Here is a 22,084-nt window from a genome sequence, read left to right as displayed (position 1 = left end):
GCACAGCTCTGCCAGCACAGCCTGGGTCAGACCTCTCTGCCTGACTCCACCGCTACCTCCAGCTCTGACCCAGAATGGGACTTGTGCAGGCCCCAGAGCAGAGCCCCATCTCTGGTCTAGCAGTTATCAGTGGACAAATAGAGGTGTTCAATAAAGTTTTTATAATCCTAACAGATACACAGCTGCACGCACGCAGGCACGTACAGATTCACGTAACAGACTTGGGTGAGTGCATTCCGCCAGCCCTGCCGGTCCTGAAGACTCAAAGTTGAGTCAGACTGCAGCCCTCAAGGAGCTCAGAGAAACCAAACAAAAGCAAACAAACAGAAGTTGTTCAAAATGGAAATTTTAAAAGAATTGAACAGTAGGGGCTTTGTTTCAATGTGACAATAAAGCCAAATCCTGTGTACTGGGCAGATTGGCAGCAGATCAGTATAACAGACATTTGCAGATTCATAGCTTATGAATACACACACACACACACACACACACACACACACGTGTCCTGGGCACTACAGGAGGTGCTGGACGAATGAGAGCAGACAGCGACACTACCCTTCAAGAAGCTGAGCCAGACATATTTGAGGCTTGGGGTGGAACCAACCGTGCGGTAAAGGCTGATTAAATATGAATCTTGGCTGGTAGCAAATACCCCATAGTTTCAAGATGAGGGTTTTATTTGCATCTCTCTTTCTTAGTTTTATGGGTTTGTGTTGACTCATCTCAGCCATGTGGTTAATAAATGGAATCTTTATGATTATGCCTAATAATAATTTCTAATAGTAATTTTTAAATCTGCATAGATGATAATTTTTTCAAGGACCTGTAGCCCTTCATAATTATCACAATTATCCTACTGACCATTTAACTAAGTTGTAGCCACTAGTAGCTGCTGCCTTTTTGCTTGCTGAAGTCAGTTGTTCCTTTGCCTCCGGACCGGCGGAGGGCCTTTCTCCTGGCTCACTGAGCAGACAGGGGCTGGCGCTGATCTCTGCTCTGTGATGGTGGCAAAACCTAGTCAACACTTTTTTTTTAATCTCTCTTTTTATTCTGCAGCAGAACTATTGGGAAGCCCTAAACTCGGAGCAGGTATGGACAATCGTGCTCTCTCTTTATTCTGCAAGGGACTTCCTGTGGCTTGATTTCAGTTCCTGCTTTTGTGAGCCCCCCCTTGGATGGCTGGGCCCGTGCCAAATTCCTCTAGGAAAAGAAAGAATTTGAAAATGAGTGGAGAGTCTGAAAGTCGAGGGTTTTTTCCAGGCTCTCCATTTCAGAGTTCTTTCTGCTTTGTCCAAACCATCTAGTAGGGGCTCAGAGAAGATGCATAACCCAAGGAAGAAACCTGCTTGGAACAAAAGTTTTTGAACAAGAGGAAACCCAGCAGGTCACTAATGGTAGTGGTGCCGGGAGTGGCTGCAGGAGTCGAGATCAACGTTCCCCTATGTTGTCATTGTGAGACGTTGGGCAGCTGGCTGCTGTCTCTATGCCCTCCTCGCCTCCAAGTGACAAATAAGCACATGATTCATGACAGCCACCTGTGCCTGTCACCTCCCAGGATTTTTTTTCTGATAAGAGAGTAGATTATCTTTTGCTCAAATTCTCTGAATGCCTGGATTCCAGTGATGTTTTTATTACTTAAAATGACATTTTAAAACACAATATTCTGGGAATTCAGAAGGAAGAGATTTAAATTGTTTTCGAAGGCTTAATCCACTTTAAAGAGTGCACCTGACCAGAGTGGTGGGCTGTTTCTGTTTGCCGGCAGTGGAATTGGTCAGGAGTAGCAAGCATAACTCTTAAGAAGGCATTTTAGGAACTGGAGCTGTGGTTTTGACACATCAGGGCGGCTAAGAACCACCCTAAGAGCTTGTTCAAATGCCAAGCCTTAGGTCCCAACCCACAGATAGGGTCTAGGGTGGGTCCCCAGCATCAGTCTTTTTTTTTTTTTTTTTTTTTTTCTGTACGAGGGCCTCTCACTGTTGTGGCCTCTCCCGTTGTGGAGCACAGGCTCCAGACGCACAGGATCAGCGGCCATGGCTCATGGGCCCAGCCGCTCTGTGGCATGTGGGATCCTCCCAGACTGGGGCATGAACCCGTGTCCCCTGCATCAGCAGGCGGACTCTCAACCACTGCGCCACCAGGGAAGCCCAGCATCACTCTTTTTAATGAGCACCCTGGGCGCTCCTGGTGAGACTGGTCCAGAACTGAGATCTAGAACGTGGGTCTCCACTTGAAAACAGAATTCATCAAAAAGCACACTGTCCATTCTCAGAGAATGGAACAGGCCCCCACTTCCACTGCTAGGCAACTGGGTCTCAGAGGCTGAGGGGCCAGGGAGCTCTTTTACTTGGGATCTCTGATAACGTCTGGAAGGAATTTGCTTATAGGTGTCCGCCCAAGTCTGCATCCACAGGTAGATGAGAAATTAGCATATGTGTGCCTGACACAGTCCCAGACACGTACAAGGGGCTGAACTGCACCAATGAAATCAGCTCAGTCCCTGGCCTGCATGGTTACTGGGGATGAGGTGGTCTTTTTAACATGATACTGTTTTTCATGACCAAGTAGTAGAACTCAGTTCAGTTATGAGCAGTAAATCAGTAATTGAACGGGACTCTCTTTCTGTTGGAAACAAAGCTACAATTTGTGTTTTATAACTAATGGGGTGTGGGCATTATCTTTCAGTGGCTCAGGGAGCCTTGAGGACCTTGTCCTGACCCTCTGAGGACTGGACTGTTTGATTCTGCTCAGGTTTGAGTAGCTGGTGGAACACTTTTCTTGGAGTGCATGTCCGTGCCTGGCTCTATTTTCTTGCCCAAATAAGATTGTCTGGCCCGGGCTGACACATCCTATGTGGCCTTTGCTTGTTGTTTCCTGGGTCTTTTGCTACTGTCAAATGCAACCTTATGACTCAGAATCACCAGTCATAGAAACTCAGAAATGAGAGATCGTATTATCTAGCTGCTGATTCAGCCTCCCAGTTTACACATGGAGAAATCAAGATCCAGAGAAGAGAAAGCAAGTTAGTGGCAGAAAGAGGACCCGAGCCCGACCCCTACTTGCCTCTGTGGCTGGAATCACTAAAGATGATGCCCTTGCTCTTGGCCCACATGAAAAGCTCTCTCTTTTATCTGTTGTTTTAGAACAACAGGAGGATTTTGCAAACAGCTTCATCAGTTCTTGTGTGCTCACCTATTTTTTTTTTCCTTTTAACCTTTTTTTTTTTAACCCCTACACATTTCAATTTCCCATACTTGTCTGAGTCAGAGTGATGAAATACTCACAGGCAGTGACCACCACTCTGGATTAGGTTTTAAATGTTTGTTTTTGACAAGTCTGCTGACCTCAAGTTTAGAGGAAACACCATGTGGGGGGGCAAGGGCAGACCAGTACCCTGCTCCTAAGAAGCTCTGTCATCTACCTGAGAGGACAAGGTGGACACACAGGGCAGGGCTGCCCATGCTCAGCTGCAAACCAGTGGTACAGGCAGTATAGAGAAGCTGGGGAGAGCTCAATGGGTGTCAGGATAGGCTTCTAAGAAGAGGAGGAACTTACCTGGGCCATAAAGAATGGGTTGAGTTTGCCTGGTCTTTTCCAGGAATGAGTTAGGCAGGGAGGTGGGAATTATCAGGATAAAGGGAGCATGACTGAGTCTCACTAGAGAAGGACTTGGTGAAGAGGGGGGAACAGAAAGTAGGAGGGGGAAGTAGGGTTGGTCTGTTCAGGGTGGCTGTCCATTAATTCCTTGATTTAAAGTTATACTTGCCCTGTTAGGTTCTAGAAACACAGACCTGGTTAACTTGTCCTTACCTGTTTGTTCTTGTCTGTGCCTGGGCCATGAGGACCAAGATTGGAGCTGTCATTGGGGAAATTGTAAGAGATGGGAAGGGCCTATTCCACCAAGGTACCTCTTGTGTCTTTTCTCCACAGTGGGATCCTGAAGACGTAAACCTTGGAGGGAACAAAGACAACATGGAGATATTCAGACCCCGAGTGCACAGGTGGTCTATGAAGCCAGTGGACTTGACCTCTGATAAGTAACACTTTCTGGAGCCAGCTCAGCAGCTCAGAACCCAAGGTCAAGGTTTGGTCAGGAACTGAGCAGGGATCAACCTGCAGAGACAGCCATGGCAGGAATTTAAGCTTCTGCCAAGGCCACCCATGAAAGTGAGGAACCAGGAGCTGTCACGGAGCTTGGCTGGTCTGCACCATGGCTCAGAATGGAGCTAAGACCTTGGGCCCTGTGGACAGACCTGGACACACCCAGAGTTTGTTCTGAAAATTCAAAGTTCACAAACCAATCTCGCTTTGAAATATAATCTAAAATAGTTTGGTCTCTCTTTTCCCTTTCCCTTTGGATTCAACCCTACTCTGAATATCTGCTACAAACGAGCTCATCTAACAAACAGCTAATATGTTTGGATCTCAGTAAAGCCCCACTCTGTAAGACCTGGCTAAGCCTAGAGAGGGGTGGGCCCGCGTTTGGGGGGTTTGGGACACAGTCACAGGTTCTGATGGGACCTGGCTCCTGCCCTCCAGTCACCCACTTGAGTTTTCTGCTGGAAGTTGAGAGAGGACTGTTTGATCAACCAAGTGTTTGCAAGGTCACTGGTATTGCAAGGGTGAGCAAAGCAAAGTGCTCTAGGTACCAGGACTTGCTGCAGCCTGGCCCAGTGTGTGCTGGGCTAGGGTCTGCAGGTGCAGGGAACTGTCTGCTTCAGGAGGTAACAGAAAGCATGCAAAGGGTAAGAGGCACGGTGGGAGGGGCTCGAAATCCCCTCTCAGGATTATTTTGGAGCTACGGTGGGAGGAACGCTAGAATGAATAAGTCCTGATCGAGTGCACTGAAGCATCTCACCATGGAGCACAGAGATACGTCTGAATCCCAGCACAGCCACAGAAGTTGGCCACCAGGGGACCTGGGAGAAATGCCAAGAAACACAGCTCTGCTTCTGGCTGGCCCCTGGCAGCCTGTGTGACTCAGCTGCAGCTGTCCAGTTGCTCCTGAGGGGTAGTGCAAGTCCCAGCAGCATGAAAGAGGGGGTGCCTCAGGGAAGCAGGTTGTTCCACAGGTCTCTGCACAGATTCCAATCCCCTGCATGATCTCTGAACTAGAAGTGAACCTAAAGCCACCCTATTTATCCAACTGCTTTGGACCCTGTTTGTCTTTTAATGGAGTTTGCTAAAGTCAATTTTGCTTTGTGATCTTAATCACTGAAGCTATACTTTGAGGGAAGATGAAACTTTTAACTGGGGACAAGGGGAGGTTGGGAGAACAATCCAGCAGATGAAACCACACAGAGGATTGGAAGCAGGGAAGGGGGGAATCTAGCTAAGGAAAGAGGACTCTGATGTGGCCAGAATGGATGTAGGGGGTGGGTGAAGAGGCTGGAAAGGACCCTGGGAGTTGGTGCTTAATTCTGTGGCTGGCTGGTAGCTATTGCAAGATACAGAGGGGAAGCTGACTGACATGCCTCAGGTGGGCCACAGCTGATTGGTGAGTTTTACATCCCTGCAGCCACAACTTTTCAAGAAGCAGAAATGTACAGTCATGGTTACAGCACCAACTTGGGGAACGTGTTTAATTTGATTAGTAACAGCAGGGCAGGAGGAGGGCTCATCTTTGAAAAGGCAGAAGGCCTGGGGACAGGATGACATCCCTGGAGTTTGTCTTTAACACATCGCCCCTCCCAACGGGAGGCTGGCTCATGTCCCTGGGGCACCAGAAATTGGTTGGATCCTAATGGAAATGGCCATTCACTGAAGAATATCAAATGATCTTGCTGACTTTGCGCAGCACAAACTACTTGAGCTCCAGATGTTAACCATCTCCCTAGATCCCATCGTCCCTGCCTCTTCCTTCACAAACCAGTCCAAGCTGGTCTCAAAATGGAATCCCAGAGCGAACCTTTACACTGACAATTTTGGCAGCAAAGTTTGGCCTCATTGTTCAATGAGAATCTGCCTGTTATGCAACGCTCTGGAGCCTTTGGGAAGAGATGCCAACCCAAATGCCTTCCTCCTAGCAGGAGTGTTCCTACCCTGGGCCTCCGCTGCAGCTTCATGCCCTAGCCGTTAGTCAGACCAGGAGGATAACGGGAGTTACTTGCCCTGAAGACCCACTGAGCAGTGCAAGGGGGTTACCTACACTAGGGAGAAGCTAGGGAACCAACTGTGTAATCATCCTCTCCTGCCCACTCATCTGGAGGTGAGAGATGGTATAATAGTTGTAGTTGTACTGCCTATTATCTGCATGGCTTGGAACTTGTTACCTAACCTTTGTGAACTCCTGGGGTAGACTGAGAATAATACCTATCTAGAAAGCTTGTTGTGAAGATTAAATAACGTATATGAAATGCATAACACTACGTGACTCAAAGTAGACACTGAAGAGGGATTAGTTTCCTTCCTCCCTATAATTCCTGGCCACATATGACCTGCAAGCCAGTTGGTAACCAAAGAATCAGACCCACAGATGGAAGGGACTTCAGAGGATTGAATTGCCTTGACAACAACCCCAATAAGTGATTAAAGTGATTACCCACCCCCTTCATAAGCTACTCAAAAAAAAAAAAAAAGGATTTCACCCATTTTAATCTCCCAAGGAAAGAAGTCTGTGTGATTTAGGGAGAGCTCTATCCCTAAGGTTTTCTTAAAACCCTTTCTAGATCCTGAAGAACCAATCCCCTTATCTCCCCCAGTACTTCAGTATGATGAAGAGATTTATGAGCAGTCATCTGATGCCACACTCACATCTGATTGTTACAACTGGGTATGAGCTCCTCCAGAGCGAGGAGAGGCACTGGGCCAAGGAGCCTGGCTGGGCTCCAGTTCCTATGTCTGATTCAGCGTGATCCTTGTTAAGTCATTTCCCTTTCTGATCACAGTTTCATCATCTGTAAAATGAAAGGACAGATTTCTTTCCTTTTTTTTTTTTAACCTTTTATGAATATGCCAGTGAATTTTTTTTTTTTTTTTTGGTACGCGGGCCTCTCACTGCCGTGGCCTCTCCCGTTGCGGAGCACAGGCTCCAGACGCGCAGGCTCAGCAGCCATGGCTCACAGGCCGAGCCACTCCGTGGCATGTGGGATCTTCCCGGACCGGGGCACGAACCCGTGTCCCCTGCATCGGCAGGCGGACTCCCAACCACTGTGCCACCAGGGACGCCCGCCAGTGAATTTTTTTTTTCCTACAGAAGACTGACATCTTCATAAACTCTCAAGAAAGAGACAATATCAAGAGAAATTTCAGATATATTTTAAAAATAGGTTTCATTATATAATACACACTTCTCTCTGTTTGGATTTTACTATCCATTTAAGATAAAATTCCCCTTTTATGAAGAACCGAGGCTTTGCTGAAACAAGAAGAGATCACAGCATTTGATGTTTAAAATTTTTGCAGTTTCCTTCCAGTACTGAAAATTTTAAAATATGATATATGAATATTTTCCAGTGACAGAAAAAGAATTCTGTATCGATCATTAAGAAAAAGAAGAGGGCTTCCCTGGTGGCGCAGTGGTTGAGAGTCCACCTGCCGATGCAGGGGACACGGGTTCGTGCCCCGGTCCGGGAAGCTCCCACGTGCTGTGGAGTAGCTGGGCCCATGAGCTGTGGCCGCTGAGCCTGCACATCCGGAGCCTGTGCTCTGCAACAGGAGAGGCCACAACAGTGAGAGGCCTGCGTACCGCAAAAAAAAGAGCAGTGTCTTAGTGTTTCAAGGCTAATTTTGCAACATTTCCAAGATTCTCTCCACTTCTTTTGCTGTCCTTTCTTGATCATCCCCCTCCACAGTTTCCAACTATGAGGGCATTGCTCTACTCTCGTCCACTTTTCATTGTTTTTTTCTGACATTCAAGTCGATGTTTTGACAGAGGAGGCTCTACTTTGAATGAACCCAAGATTTGGTGTAATGGTGACGAACATCTCTTCAAGAAGTTTACACGTGCCTGTGTAGTATTATTCTAAAGGTCATCATCGCGTGAGAGAGACAGCCTTAGATCAGGGAATGGTGCTAAATCAAGTGACTTAGAGCACAGCTGATTTGTTGTTTCCTTACCCAACTCTGAAAGCCAAACAAGGTACCAGGCATCCAGCACCGCTGCTTCTGGACTGGACACTTCATCGACAGTGTTAACTTCCAGTGTCTCAGTTCATCTGTCGCCCAGAGAACTCAGCATACCCTCCCAATTCCATTGGAAATTTTCCACGGGCAGTCGATATTGGCGGCAGAGGGCCAGGCTCTTCTCTTCCTGGTCCTCGGGGTCTTGCAGCTGTGATTGCAAGAGGGCTTAGTCCCTGTCGTAGGTCAGGAGCGCTCGCCCCCTCTTCACCGTCCACTGGGCTCCTCCACGACCGTCCTGGCGGAGCAGTAAGTGGTCTCCTCAAACTGCGACGGCGAAGGAGGCCACTGTTGGCACCGTCAGAAGTGAATCCCGACCTCCTACTGGCTACTTCTCCCTCAGAGAAGCGGCCTAACCCCGGCAGCCTGCTTCCCGTTCAAACCTCTGTCCTGGGTCTTCGGGGAGGAAAAGAAATGCCCGGGCCCGCGAGTGAGTGCGCACTAAGCAGCTGCCGCCTCACGCGAGTACCCCACGCCGCCTCCGGGGCCCCAGACCGGCACGGGGTCCTGTTTCGCCGCCTCCGGGGAGCTGCTGAGGGCGGCTCCTGGGGTGCATTTCACACCGCTGGTTTTGTAAGGGGATGATAACAAGATTACTGTTCCGAAATTATTGACAGCATTCAGCATCCTTTATGGTGTACTGGAAAACATCCTATTTGTTTTTAAATACATTTAAAATGTTTTTTGAAATATAGTGCAGGTACACAGTTTTTAAAAAGAGAATCAGATTGTAACAAAAGGCTTATGAAGGAAGACAGCAGTGCCCTGCTCCTCCGACCCCAAAGGTCCTGCTTCTCGTCCGTCCACTTTTTTTTTTTAACTTCTTTATTGGAGTATAATTGCTTTACAGTGGTGTGTTACTTTCTGCTGTATAACAAAGTGAATCCGCTATACGTATACTTATATCCCCATATCTCCTTCTTCTTGGTCTCCCTCCCACCCTCCCTATCCCACTCCTCTAAGTGGTCACAAAGCACCCAGCTGATCTCCCTGTGCTATGCGGCTGCTTCCCACTAGCTATCTATTTTACATTTGGTAGTGTATATATGTCCATGCCACTCTCTCACTTCATCCCAGCTTACCCTTCCCCCTCCCCGTGTCCTCAAGTCCATTCTCTACGTCGGCGTCTTTATTCCTGTCATGCCCCTAGGTTCATCAGAACCTTTTATTTATTTTTTAGATTCCATATATATGTGTTAGCATACGGTATTTGTTTTTCTCTTTCTGACTTACTTCACTCTGTGTGACACCCTCTAGGTCCATCCACCTCACTACAAATAACTCAATTTTGTTTCGTTTTATGGCTGAGTGATATTCCATTGTATATATGTGCCACACCTTCTTTATCCATTCATCTGTCGATGAACACTTAGGTTGCTTCCATGTCCTGGGTATTGTAAATAAGGTTGCAATGGACATTGTGGTACATGACTCCTTTTGAATTATGGTTTTCTCAGTGTATATGCCCCGTAGTGGGATTGCTGGGTGGTATGATAGTTCTATTTTTAGTGTTTTAAGGAACCTCCATACTGTTCTCCACAGTGGCTGTATCAATTTACATTCCCACCAACAGTGCAAGAGGGTTCCCTTTTCTCCATACCCTCTCCAGCATTTATTGTTTCTAGATTTTTTGATGATGGCCATTCTGACCAGTGTGAGATGATATCTCATTGTAGTTTTGATTTGCATTTCTCTAATGATTAGTGATGTTGAGCATTCTTTCATGTGTTTGTTGGCAGTCTGTATATCTTCTTTGGAGAAATGTCTATTTATGTCTTCTGCCCATTTTTGGATTGAGTTGTTTGTTTTTCTGGTATTGAGCTGCATGAGCTGCTTGTAAATTTGGGAGATTAATCCTTTGTCAGTTTCTTTGTTGGCAAATATTTTCTCCCATTCTGAGGGTTGTCTTTTTGTCTTATGGTTTCCTTTGCTGTGCAAAAGCTTTTAAGTTTCATTAGGTCCAATTTGTTTATTTTTGTTTTTATTTTCATTTCTCTAGGAGGTGGGTTAAAAAGTATCTTGCTGTGATTTATGTCATAGAGTGTTCTGCCTATGTTTTCTTCTAAGAGTTTGATAGTGTCTGGCCTTATATTTAGGTCTTTAATCCATTTTGAGTTTATTTTTGTGTGTGGTGTTAGGGAGTGTTCTAATTTCATTCTTTTACATGTAACTGTCCAGTTTTCCAAGCACCATTTTTTGAAGAGGCTGTCTTTTCTCCATGGTGTATTCTTGCCTCCTTTATCAAAGATAAGTTGACCATATGTGCGTGGGTTTATCTCTGGGCTCTCTATCCTGTTCCATTAATCTATATTTCTGTTTTTGTGCCAGTACCATACTGTCTTCATTACTGTAGCTTTGTAGTATAGTCTGAAGTTAGGGAGCCTGATTCCTCCAGCTCCATTTTTCTTTCTCAATATTGCTTTGGCTATTCAGGGTCTTTTGTGTTTCCATACAAATTGTGAAATTTTTTGTTCTAGTTCTGTGAAAACTGCCATTGGTAGTTTGGTAGGGATTGTATTGAATCTGTAGATTGCTTTGGGTAGTATAGTCATTTTCACAATGTTGATTATTCCAATCTAAGAACATGGTATATCTCTCCATCTGTTTGTATCATCTTTAATTTCTTCCATCAGTGTCTTATAGTTTTCTGCATACAGGTCTTTTGTCTCCTTAGGTAGGTTTATTCCTAGGTAGCTTATTCTTTTTGTTGCAATGGTAAATGGGAGTGTTTCCTTAATTTCTCTTTTAGATTTTTCATAATTAGTGTATAGGAATGCTAGAGATTTCTGTGCATTAATTTTGTATCCTGCTACTTTACCAAATTCATTGATTAGCTCTAGTAATTTTGTGGTAGCTTCTTTAGGATTCTCTATGTATAATATCTTGTCATTTGCAAGCAGTGACAGTTTTACTTCTTCTTTTCTGATTTGGATTCCTTTTATTTCTTTTTCTTCTCTGACTGCTGTGGCTAAAACTTCCAAAACTATGTTGAATAATAGTGGTGAGAGTGGACAACCTTGTCTTGTTCCTGATCTTAGAGGAAATGCTTTCAGTTTTTCACCATTGAGAGCAATGTTGGCTGTGGGTTTGTCATATATGGCCTTTATTGTGTTGAGGTAAGTTCCCTCTATGCCTACTTTTTGGAGGGTTTTTATCATAAACAGGTGCTGAATTTTGTCAAAAGCTTTTTATGCATCTATTGAGATGATCGTATAGTTTTTATCCTTCAGTTTGTTAATATGGTTTATCACATTGATTGATTTGCATATATTGAAGAATCCTTTCATTCCTGGGATAAACCCCACTTGATCATGGTGTATGATCCTTTTAATGTGCTGTTGTATTCCGTTTGCTAGTATTTTGTTGAGGATTTTTGCATCGATGTTCATCAGTGATATTGGCCTGTAGTTTTCTTTTTATGTGGTATCTTTGTCTGGTTTTGGTATCAGGGTGATGGTGGCCTCGTAGAATGAGTTTGGGAGTGTTCCTCCCTCTGCTATATTTTGGAAGAGTTTGAGAAAGATAGATGTTAGTTCTTCTCTAAATGTTTGACAGAATTTGCCTGTGAAGCTATCTGGTCCTGGACTTATGTTTGTTGGAATACTTTTAGTCACAGTTTCAATTTCAGTGCTTGTGTTTGGTCTGTTTATATTTTCTATTTCTTCCTGGTTCAGTCTTGGAGGGTTGTGCTTTTCTAAGAATTTGTCCATTTCTTCCAGGTTGTCCATTTTATTGGCATATAGTTGCATGTAGTAATCTCTCATGATCCTTTGTATTTCTGCAGTGTCTGTTGTAACTTCTCTCTTTTCATTTCTAATTTTATTGACTTGAGTCCTCTCCCTCTTTTTCTTGATAAGTCTGGCTAATGATTTATCAATTTTTGTTTATCTTCTCAAAGAACCAGGATTTAGTTTTATTGATCTTTGCTATTGTGTTGTTTCTATTTAATTTATTTCTGCTCTGATCTTTATGATTTCTTTCCTTCTGCTAACTTTGGGTTTTGTTTGTTCTTCTTTCTCTAGTTCCTTTAGGTGTAATGTTAGATTGTTTATTTGAGATTTTTCTTGTTTCTTGCGGTAGGCTTGTATAGCTATAAACTTCCCTCTTAGAACTGCTTTTCCTGCATCCTATTTGTTTTGGATCATCGTGTTTTCATTGTCATTTGTCTCTAGGTGTTTTTTGATTTCCTCTTTGACTTCTTCAGTGATCTCTAGGTTATTTAGTAATGTTTTGTTTAGCCTCCATGTGTTTATGTTTTTTATGTTTTTTTCCCCTGTAATTGATTTCTAATCTCATAGCACTGTGGTCAGAAAAGATGCTTGATATGATTTCAATTTTTTTAAATTTACTGAGGCTTTATTTGTGACCCAAGACATGATATATCCTAGAGAATGTTCTGTGTGCACTTGAGAAAAAAATGTATACTGCCACTTTTGGGTGGAATGTTCTATAAATACCAATTAAATCTATCTGGTCTATTGTGTCATTTAAAGCTTTTGTTTCCTTGTTTATTTTGTTTGGATGATCTGTCCATTGGTGCAAGTGGGGTGTTAAAGTCCCCTACTATGATTGTGTTACTGTGGATTTCCCCTTTTATGGCTGTTAGCATTTGCCTTATGTATTGAGGTGCTCCTATGTAGGGTGCATAAATATTTACAATTGTTATATCTCCTTCTTGGATTGGTCCCTTGATTCTTTTTTTTTTTTCTTTTAAATGCCTCTCCCCTTACCAGGCTTCTTTTATTCATTTATTTATTTATTATTTTTGGCTGTCTTGGGTCTTCATTTCTGTGCGAGGGCTTTCTCTAGTTGTGTCAAGTGGGGGCCACTCTTCATCACGGTGCATGGGCCTTTCACTGTTGCGGCCTCTCTTGTTGTGAGGCAGAGGCTCCAGATGCCCAAGCTCAGTATTTGTGGCTCATGGGACCAGTTGCTCCACGGCATGTGGGATCTTCCCAGACCAGGGCTCGAACCCGTGTCCCCTGCATTGGCAGGCAGATTCTCAACCACTGCGCCACCAGGGAAGCCCGATCCCTTGATTTATATGTAGTGTCCTTCTTTGTCTCTTGTAATAGTCTTTATTTTAAAGTCTAGTTTTTCTGATATGAGAATTGCTACTCCACTTTTCTTTCGATTTCCAGTTACATGGAATATCTTTTTCCATCCCCTTACTTTCAGTCTGTATGTGTACCTAGGTCTGAAATGGGTCTCTTATAGACAGCATATATATGGGTCTTGTTTTTGTATCCATTCAGCCAGTCTATGTCTTTTGGTTGGAGCATTTAATCCATTTACATTTAAGGTAGTTATTGATATGTATGTTCCAATTACCATTTTCTTAATTGTTTCGGGTTTGTTATTGTAGGTCTTTTCCTCCTCTTGTGTTTCCTGCCTAGAGAAGTTCCTTTAGCATTTGTTGTAAAGCTGGTTTGGTGGTGTGAACTCTCTTAGCTTTTGCTTGTCTGTAAAGGTTTTAATTTCTCCGTTGAATCTGAGTGAGATCCTTGCTGGGTAGAGTAATCTTGGTTGTAGGTTTTTCCCTTTCATCACTTTAAATATGTCCTGCCACTCTCTTCTGGCTTGCAGAGTTTCTGCTGAAAGATCAGCTGTTAACCTTATGGGGATTCCCTTGTATGTTATTTGTTGCTTTTGCCTTGCTGCTTTTAATATTTTTTCTTTGTACTTAATTTTTGATTGTTTGATTAATATGTGTCTTGCTGTGTTTCTTCTTGGATTTATCCTGTATGGGACTCTCTGCGCTTCCTGGACTTGATTGACTATCTCCTTTCCTATATTAGGGAAGTTTTCAACTATAATCTCTTCAAGTATTTTCTCAGTTCCTTTTTTTTTCTCTTCTTCTTCTCGGACCCCTATAATTCAAATGTTGGTGTGTTTAATGTTGTTCCAGAGGTCTCTGAGACTGTCCTCAATTCTTTTCTTTCTTTTTTCTTTATTCTGCTCTGCAGTAATTATTTCCACTATTTTATCCTGCAGGTCACTTATCTGTTCTTCTGCCTCAGTTATTCTGCTATCAATTACATGTAGAGAATTTAGAATTTCATTTATTGTGTTGTTCATCATTTTTTGTTTGCTCTTTAGCTTTTCTAGGTCCTTGTTAAATGCTGCTTGTATTTTCACCATTCTATTTCCAAGATTTTGAATCATGTTTACTCTCATTACTTTGAATTCTTTTTCAGGTAGACTGCCTATTTCCTCTTCATTTGTTTGGTCTGGTGAACTTTTACCTTGCTCCTTCATCTGCTGCGTATTTCTCTGTCTTCTCATTTTGCTTAACTTACTGTGTTTGGGGTCTCCTTTTCGCAGGCTGCAGATTTGAAGTTCCCGTTGTTTTTGGTGTCTTTCCCCAGTGGCTAAGGCTGGTTCAGTGGTTTGGGTAGACTTCCCAGTGGAGGGGACTGGTGCCTGTGTTCTGGTCGATGAGGCTGCATCTTGTCTTTCTGGTGGGCAAGACCATGTCCGGTGGTGTGGTCTGGGGTGTCTGTGATGTTATTATGATTTTAGGCAGCCTCTCTTCTAATGGTTGTGTTCCTGTCTTTCTAGTTGTTTGGCATAGGGTGTCCAGCACTGTAGCTTGCTGGTTGTTGAGTGAAGCTGGGTCTTAGTGTTGAGATTGAGATCTCTGGGAGAGCTTTCACCGTTTGATATTACGTGGAGCCGGGAGGTCTCTGGTGGACCAATGTCCTGAACTCGGCTCTCCGACCTCAGTGGCTCAGGCCTGACACCCAGCCAGAGCACCAAGACCCTGTCAGCCTCATGGCTCAGAAGAAAAGGGAGAAAAAGAAAGAAAGAAAGAAAAATAAAATAAAGTTATTAAAATAAAAAAATTATTAAAAATTAAAAAGTAATGTAAAGAAATTTAAAAAGAAAGAAAGAAGAGAGCAGCCAAACCAAAAAACAAATACACCAATGATAACAAGTGCTAAAAACTATATTAACAAAACAAACAAAAATACAAACAAAAGCAAACAGGCAGAACCCTAGGACAAATGGTAAAAGCAAAGCTATACAGACAAAATCACATAAAGAAGTATACACATACACACTCACAAAAAGAGAAAAAGGAAAAAAATATATATATATGTATATTAAAAAATGAAGAGAGCAACCAAATCTATAAACAAATCTACCAGTGATAATAAGCTCTAAATACTAAATTAAGATAAACTTAAAATCAGAAACAAATTAGATGCAGAAAGCAAACCCCAAGTCTACAGCTGCTCCCAAAATCCAGTGCCTCCATTTTGGGATGGTTCGTTGTCTATTCCTGTATTCCACAGATGCAGGTACATCAGGTTGACTGTGGAGATTTAATCCGCTGCTCCTGAGGCTGCTGGGAGAAATTTCCCCTTCTCTTCTTTGTTCGCACAGCTCCCGGGGTTCAGCTTTGGATTTGGCCCTGCCTCTGCGTGTACGTCGCCTGAGGGCGTCTGTTCCTGCCCAGGCAGAAGGGGGTTAAAGGAGCAGCTGATTCGGGGGCTCTGGCTCACTCAGGCTCGGGGTGAGGGAGGGGTACAGAATGTGGGGCAAGCCTGCGGCAGCAGAGGCCGGCGTGATGTTGCACCAGCTTGAGGCGTGCCGTGTGTTCTCCCGGGGAAGTTGTCCCTGGATCACGGGACCCTGGCAGTGGCGGGCTGCACAGCCTCCCGGGATGGGAGGTGTGGATAGTGACCTGTGCTTGCACACAGGCTTCCTGGTGGCTGCAGCAGCAGCCTTAGCGTCTCATGCATGTTTCTGGGGTCTGCTCATAGGCACGGCTTGCGCCTGTCTCTGGAGCTCGTCTAGGCGGTGCTCTGAATCCCCTCTCCTCACGCACCCTTTTGGGGAGTCTGAGGTCTTCTGCCAGCGTTCAGTAGGTGTTCTGTAGGAATTTTTCCACCTGTAGGTGTCTTTCTGATGTATTTGTGGGGAGGAAGGTGATTTCCGTGTCTTATTCTTCCGCCATCTTGAAGGAACCTCTCTGGAGTTAATTCTTGAGAGGAATTTATTTCATATATCTGCCTTCTGCCTCTGGTCTCTCGTTGCTGCTTGTCTTGTCATTGGCTGAACCCCAGTTAAAGCCGGAGGGCAAAGCGATCCATTGATTTTGTTTATAGAGGCACCTCCTGTAAGCTGGGGTTTTTATGAATGTGACGTGGCTCCTCCACTGTCTCTTTCCCTTTCTGCCAACTGAAGCAGAAGACTCTGAGGCTAGAACAGGGCAGTGCTCCTCAGCATTGTCGAGGTCATCAAAAATGAGGAAAGTATGAGAAATTGTCACAGCCAAGAGGAGCCTATGGAGACATGAAGACTAAATGTAACGCTGTATCAAGTCAGCAATGTTGAGGAAATTTTCTGAACTTTCCCAGAATGCTAGTCCGCATCGCAGAGAGTTATTTAATAAGGCTAATTATTGGCGATGTTCTGAAAAGGTAACAACACCAATAAACTTTTCTGGGTTTGCAAAAAAAAAAGAAAAAACAGCTGGTTCTGCTGGCTGTCCAGTCTCCAGGGCTAATTGACGTGCCATCTGCTTGCAGCATAGAGTGGGAACCATGGTTCACGTGTCACACCCTAGGCCACCAGTTTTTTAATTGTTTTGTTTGTTCTAGCAGTTTTCTCCTTTAGGTTTGATATCAAACATGCTTTCCAGCTGTAAGGTTCTAAGATTATACTGTATGTTTTTGTTTGTTTGTTTTCAGGAGATTACCTCCAACTTCCATTAAGTTCAGGCTAATGAGACACTGCAGCTAGGACAGGACCACCAGTGTATTGAGAACGTTTGCCACAGCTGTCTTCACATCCTGCAGGTTGCTGTGGAATCCTTCATGCGAGGGCCCCTTCCCCACGCCGTTATTCCTGAGCTAGTTTCCAGCTTCTGAGTCCAGACTGCACCAACTCAAATGTGCTTTCAGAGCAACCTGTCAAGTCCCATGCCTCTGCTCTGAACTTGACCTTGACCTTCCTCCTTTTGTCTTTCCTGCAGGTGTCCTAGTATTTGGGGCGTCTCCAGTGCAAGTGTGAGAAATTTTCTAAACCCACAGCTGGAACAAGGGCTCTCGTACTCTCCAGCCGCCACAGTCTTTCCCAAGGGCAGCCTGACCACGTGTGAGAAGAGCTATCCCATAGGCCTTTCCTCGGACCAGCAATTGCACTTTGGAATATGTAGGTCTTAAAGCTCTGATGTGTGTGATATCTGTTCAAATATAGGCTCTTAGTCTCCACTCCAGGGATTTCCTAGATCTGGGCAGGGTCTGGGAATCTTTAACAAGCTCCTCAGATGATTCTTTGAGAACACTGCCCTCAGGAAGTTACTTTTAAAGTGATCTATTTGTATGAGGTGTTCTCATAAAACTATTTAGAATAGGGGGGAAAAGAACTGATAAAGCCCCAAAACTCCACTTGTTCGGAAAGATTAAACATTACAGTTTCATGAAGAAATGCTATTTTGGCATTAAACCTAAAAGATCACAGACCCGTAGACTGAGGAACAGACTTGAATTACCTTGAAATCATCTAGTTCAGTGCCTGAGCGGCCTGCTCATTCTCACAACATGAATTCCCAGTTCTAACATGGTAAGAAAAATCTGCAGAAGACAATGTCAGGTGATAAAGTAGAATCCAAGAGAGTGTGTGCCACTATCAGCAATTATTTTCAAAACACTGTGTACTGACGATATCAGATGAGTCTTATTATGAGACTTTCCATAAGGGACTATGTGGATTCTTGTACTAGTGGTTTCTGACTGTGGAAGCAGTTGAATACATCCCCCAATTAAAAAATAGCTCCCCCTAAATTCCCTTTCTTTTCAAGTTTGCAGCATAAAACTTTGTTTCCAAAGGAAACCACTTGGCTCAAGAAGCTGTTGTAGTTCCAGTTCATTGCCAATCACATCCCCCAAGACCAAAGAATGGTAAAGGGAGACCAGATAGCATCGACTCCCAAACCAGGGAAAACAGGCAGGAGAGAGCCCCTGAGAAAATGTAACAACCTAGTTACTATTTAAAAGCAAGGCAGGGGCTTCCCTGGTGGCGCAGTGGTTGAGAGTCCGCCTGCCGATGCAGGGGACAGGGTTCGTGCCCCGGTCCGGGAAGATCCCACATGCCGCGGAGCGGCTGCGCCCGTGAGCTATGGCCGCTGAGCCTGCGCGTCCGGAGCCTGTTGCTCCGCAACGGGAGAGGCCACAACAGTGGGAGGCCCGCGTACCGCAAAAAAAAAAAAAAAAAAAAAAAAGCAAGGCAGGACTTCCCTGGTGGTGCAGTTGTTAAGAGTCTGCCTGCCAATGCGGGGGACACGGGTTCGATCCCTGGTCCGGGAAGATCCCACAGAGCAGCTAGGCCCGTGCATCACAACTGCTGAACCTGCAGTCTAGAGCCCACAAGCTACAACTACTGAGCGTGAGTGCCACAACTACTGAAGCCGGTGTGCCTAGAGCCCGTGCTCTGCAACAAGAGAAGCCACCGATCACTGCAACTAGAGGAAGCCCACAAGCAGCAATGAAGACCCAATGTAGCCAAAAAAATAAATAAAATTAAAACAAAAACAAAATACAGTACTTATACTATTTCATTAAAAAAAATAAAAGCAAGACAGGAAAATTAGAAGGACAGAATTTTTTTGAGTTCTTAGTGTGAATAAGAAAAGAGGCATATGACAAAGTATGTATTATATAAGTAACTTTGTCATGGATACATTTATGAATGTTATGCTTTTTAATACTTTTTGGTGCTTCATAAACTTTATAAAAACTTTTTATTGGAGTATAGTTGATTTACAATGCTGTGTTCATTTCAGATGTACAGCAAAGTGAATCAGATATATATATGTATATTTATATATATATATCTCCATCCATTCCTTTTCAGATTCTTTTCCCATGTAGGTTGTTACAGAATATTATAAACTTTTTCAATTAGTATATGTCTATTATATAATCAGACAAAATAAACTGAAGAAAGTTATAAATACATATATGGTCCCCCAAATAACATTCACAGAAACATTAGAAGAGGGGAAGTTTATAAGTAACTATACTGTGTATTGTGCATGTATTTTTATCTTGCTCTCTGTGTGTATGTAGAAATTATATTTCCATTATACTTTTCATTATTCTATACCTTTTCCATAATGAGTATTTCTTTTCTAGGTTAAAAACAATGTGATCCACCATAATAATATTTGACAGACAAGGACCTCAATAATTGCTAAAAACACGTGAAAGGTTATTGGGAGTAGGATACTCACAGGGTCTCAACGTACCACCTGTTGATGAAAATTCAATTAACAATCAAGCTAAGAAGAAAAAAAAGGGAATTTTATTTGAGCCATACTGAGGATTATAACCCAGGAAACAGACTCTGAGAAAGCTCTGAGAACTGTTCCGCCTGTTAGAAGTCAAAGGCACAGTCATATCATTCTCAAAACAAAGGATCATACATCAAATGATGTTTTACATAAGGTTCACCAAGGTTACTTAGTCCAGGGAAGCACGTACAAAGTGGGCTGCAAGTCAGCACAGCCCCCTACAGAGTTTGGAAAGAATGCTGTTCTTCAAAGAAGTTACATTACTAGTGTCAGAAGAAAGGGGGAAAAAGTTATCTTTTTTTTTTTTTAAACAGGATTTATGTATTTATTTGTTAAATCTTATTATTTATTTATATTTGGGCTGCATTGGGTCTTTGTTGCTGTGCGCGGGCTTTCTCTAGTTGTGGCGAGCGGGGTCTACTCTTCATTGCGGTGCGCGGGCTTCTCATTGCGGTGGCTTCTCTTGTTACAAAGCACGGGCTCTAGGCACACCGGCTTCAGTAGTTGCGGCACGTGGGCTCAGTAGTTGTCGCTCGCGGGCTCTAGAGCGCAGGCTCAGTAGTTGTGGCGCACGGGCTTAGTTGCTCCGTGGCACGTGGGATCTTCCCGGACCAGGGCTCGAACCCGTGTCCCCTGCCTTGGCAGGCGGCTTCTTAACCACTGTGCCACCAGGGAAGTCCTGAAAAAACGTTATCTTTATGGTGAAGGCACTGCCGTCTTTGAGAAGTTCTGGTTAACGTGTAATGCAGATGCACGCTGCACATTAGGGAGAGAAGGAGGAGGCACAAACGGACGCAGAGAGAGGATTTTATGTTTAAATTTTCTTGATCTGCCTTAAAAGATAAATTTGGTTTCATCACACCCTGCAGAGTAGTTTATGAATTACAAATGGAAATGGGTTTGTTTACAATGGGGAAATCTGGATATCACCATGGGGGTGATATGAGGATATCACCTTAACCAAGTCATCAAGTTCACATTACCAAGACGGGACAAATTGACACCATGTGCCTCCTGTTGTAATATCCTGATCAGGACACAGCATCACCTGTGAAATATTCTTGCCAAATATTTTCATCGGAAATCCATTTTTGAGGAAATAATCCGACAAATCCAAATTGTGGGCCATTCTGTAAAGCAACTACCTTGGATTTTTTTTTAATGTCAATGTCCTAAAAAACAAAGAAAAAGACTAGAGAACTGTTCTAGTTTAAAGGAGCCTAAAGGTGGGGGATGGGAAGCTACATGGGATTATTGGGACAATTGAGGACCTTGGACTATGTACAGTATATTAGCTCACATTATTATTTCATTTTCTTGAGAATGATAATAGTATTATGTTTGTATAGGAGAACGCCCTGTTCTTCAGATAGACATGCCAACTGTTTAGGAGAGAAGCATCATGATTTGGCATGTTTCAAATGTTCAGACCAAAAAAGTATACGTGTTTCAGGTATTTATGTATATGGAGAGAAAGAGGTAAACGAGACAAAATGGGATCAACCGATGAATCCAGGTGAATAATATAAGCACGTTCATTGTATTCTTGTTGCGACTTTTCTGTAGGTTTGAAGTTTTTCAGAGTAAAATTTGAGGGAGGAATTACAGGAGTGAAGACTCTCACAGTCAGCTTCACCACGAGGTCGCTCTCCATCACCCTTGCCGGTAGAGGACCCTGAAATCCTAGGGCTTTGTGGAGGAAGCAGCTGGATTACTGGTGACTGCAGCTTCTCCACGCAGCTGGCTTCCGAGCCCGCTAATTGTGGGATGATGTCAGGCCACAAAGGGTAGACAGATTCCAGTTTGTCTGGTACTGAGAAAAAAATAGTCCCTGTATCTTAGACAGCCCTGATAAGGCGCCTCCGTGGATATGAGTAATGGTCAGACCCAGGGGATGAACCGGGGCTGAGAAAGCTGGACAATGGAAAGCCGGGAGCACCATGACAAGGAAATTCTTCCCTTGAATTGCCTTTTCCTATTGAGATAAGATAGTACGTAATAAAGCACCAGACTCAGAAGTGCTGTCACCAGCGGTAGCAGCTGGCGTGGGGCCTGAGTTGCAGCACGTGAGTGCCTGGCGTTGTCAAGCATCTAGGGGGTCTCTCGAGGGCTCGCTCTGCCCTGCCGCACAAGGGGCAAAGTCAGTGACCTCAGACCCAGAAGACCTGGGGGCAAGTCCTGATCCCACTACTCGCCAGCTCGGAGACTGATTCTTTTTTCTTGTTCACAAAATAAATGTCTACTTCTCTCCTACCTGCCGTACTGATGGGTTGCAAAAACTGAAAACAAACAATGAAAGTGTTTTTCAACCCAAAGGCCATCGAGATGTCAGTATTATCATGACTTCCTAGGCATGAAGCAATTCATTTTGTAGCTTCCCCCTCCTCGGGCCCAACTCACCTGAAGTCTTTTAGGCTCTGAGCACGTTTTTAATATGAGGTTGTATGAGTAAAACCTTTCAAACTTCCGAGGAAGCAGGATGGAGATGCTTTGAGATGCTCTAGTTTCTCCTGAATAGGCAGAGTGTGGCAGCGAATGTTACCCCTTCGTTACACCTTAACTGGGAAGTAGATCCCCATAGACAAGCAGTGACTCACCCACACTGTCCCGAGTGAATCAGTGTCCTGGCTGAGCGAGCATGGGTGGCCCTGGGCCAGAGTA

At 44.0% G+C, this 22,084-nt stretch overlaps 1 protein-coding gene across 7 annotated transcripts in view; it reads left to right on the top strand.

Annotated features, from left to right (window-relative positions):
- TMEM44 (transmembrane protein 44) overlaps positions 1 to 20,966 on the top strand; it is a 52,075-nt gene extending 31,109 nt beyond the window's left edge. For 3 of the 7 annotated variants that reach the window (XM_067738473.1, XM_067738468.1, XM_067738474.1), the window contains 2 exons: positions 1,057 to 1,089; positions 3,931 to 4,329. In XM_067738473.1, the coding sequence (XP_067594574.1) occupies positions 1,057 to 1,089; positions 3,931 to 4,041 (144 nt within the window). In that variant the 3' untranslated portion in view covers positions 4,042 to 4,329. Of the gene's footprint in view, positions 1 to 1,056; positions 1,090 to 3,930; positions 4,330 to 17,104; positions 18,133 to 18,357 lie in introns of those variants that run through there. The other 4 variants (XR_010943668.1, XM_067738467.1, XM_067738472.1 and 1 more) reach the window with 4 other exon arrangements.
- The last annotated feature ends 1,118 nt before the right edge of the window (positions 20,967 to 22,084 follow it).

Source organism: Pseudorca crassidens, chromosome 5, assembly GCF_039906515.1.
Source record: "Pseudorca crassidens isolate mPseCra1 chromosome 5, mPseCra1.hap1, whole genome shotgun sequence".
NCBI classification, from domain to species: Eukaryota; Metazoa; Chordata; class Mammalia; order Artiodactyla; family Delphinidae; genus Pseudorca; species Pseudorca crassidens.
Note: the sequence above shows the minus strand (reverse complement) of the source record. Positions and strands in the feature narration are given on the sequence as shown.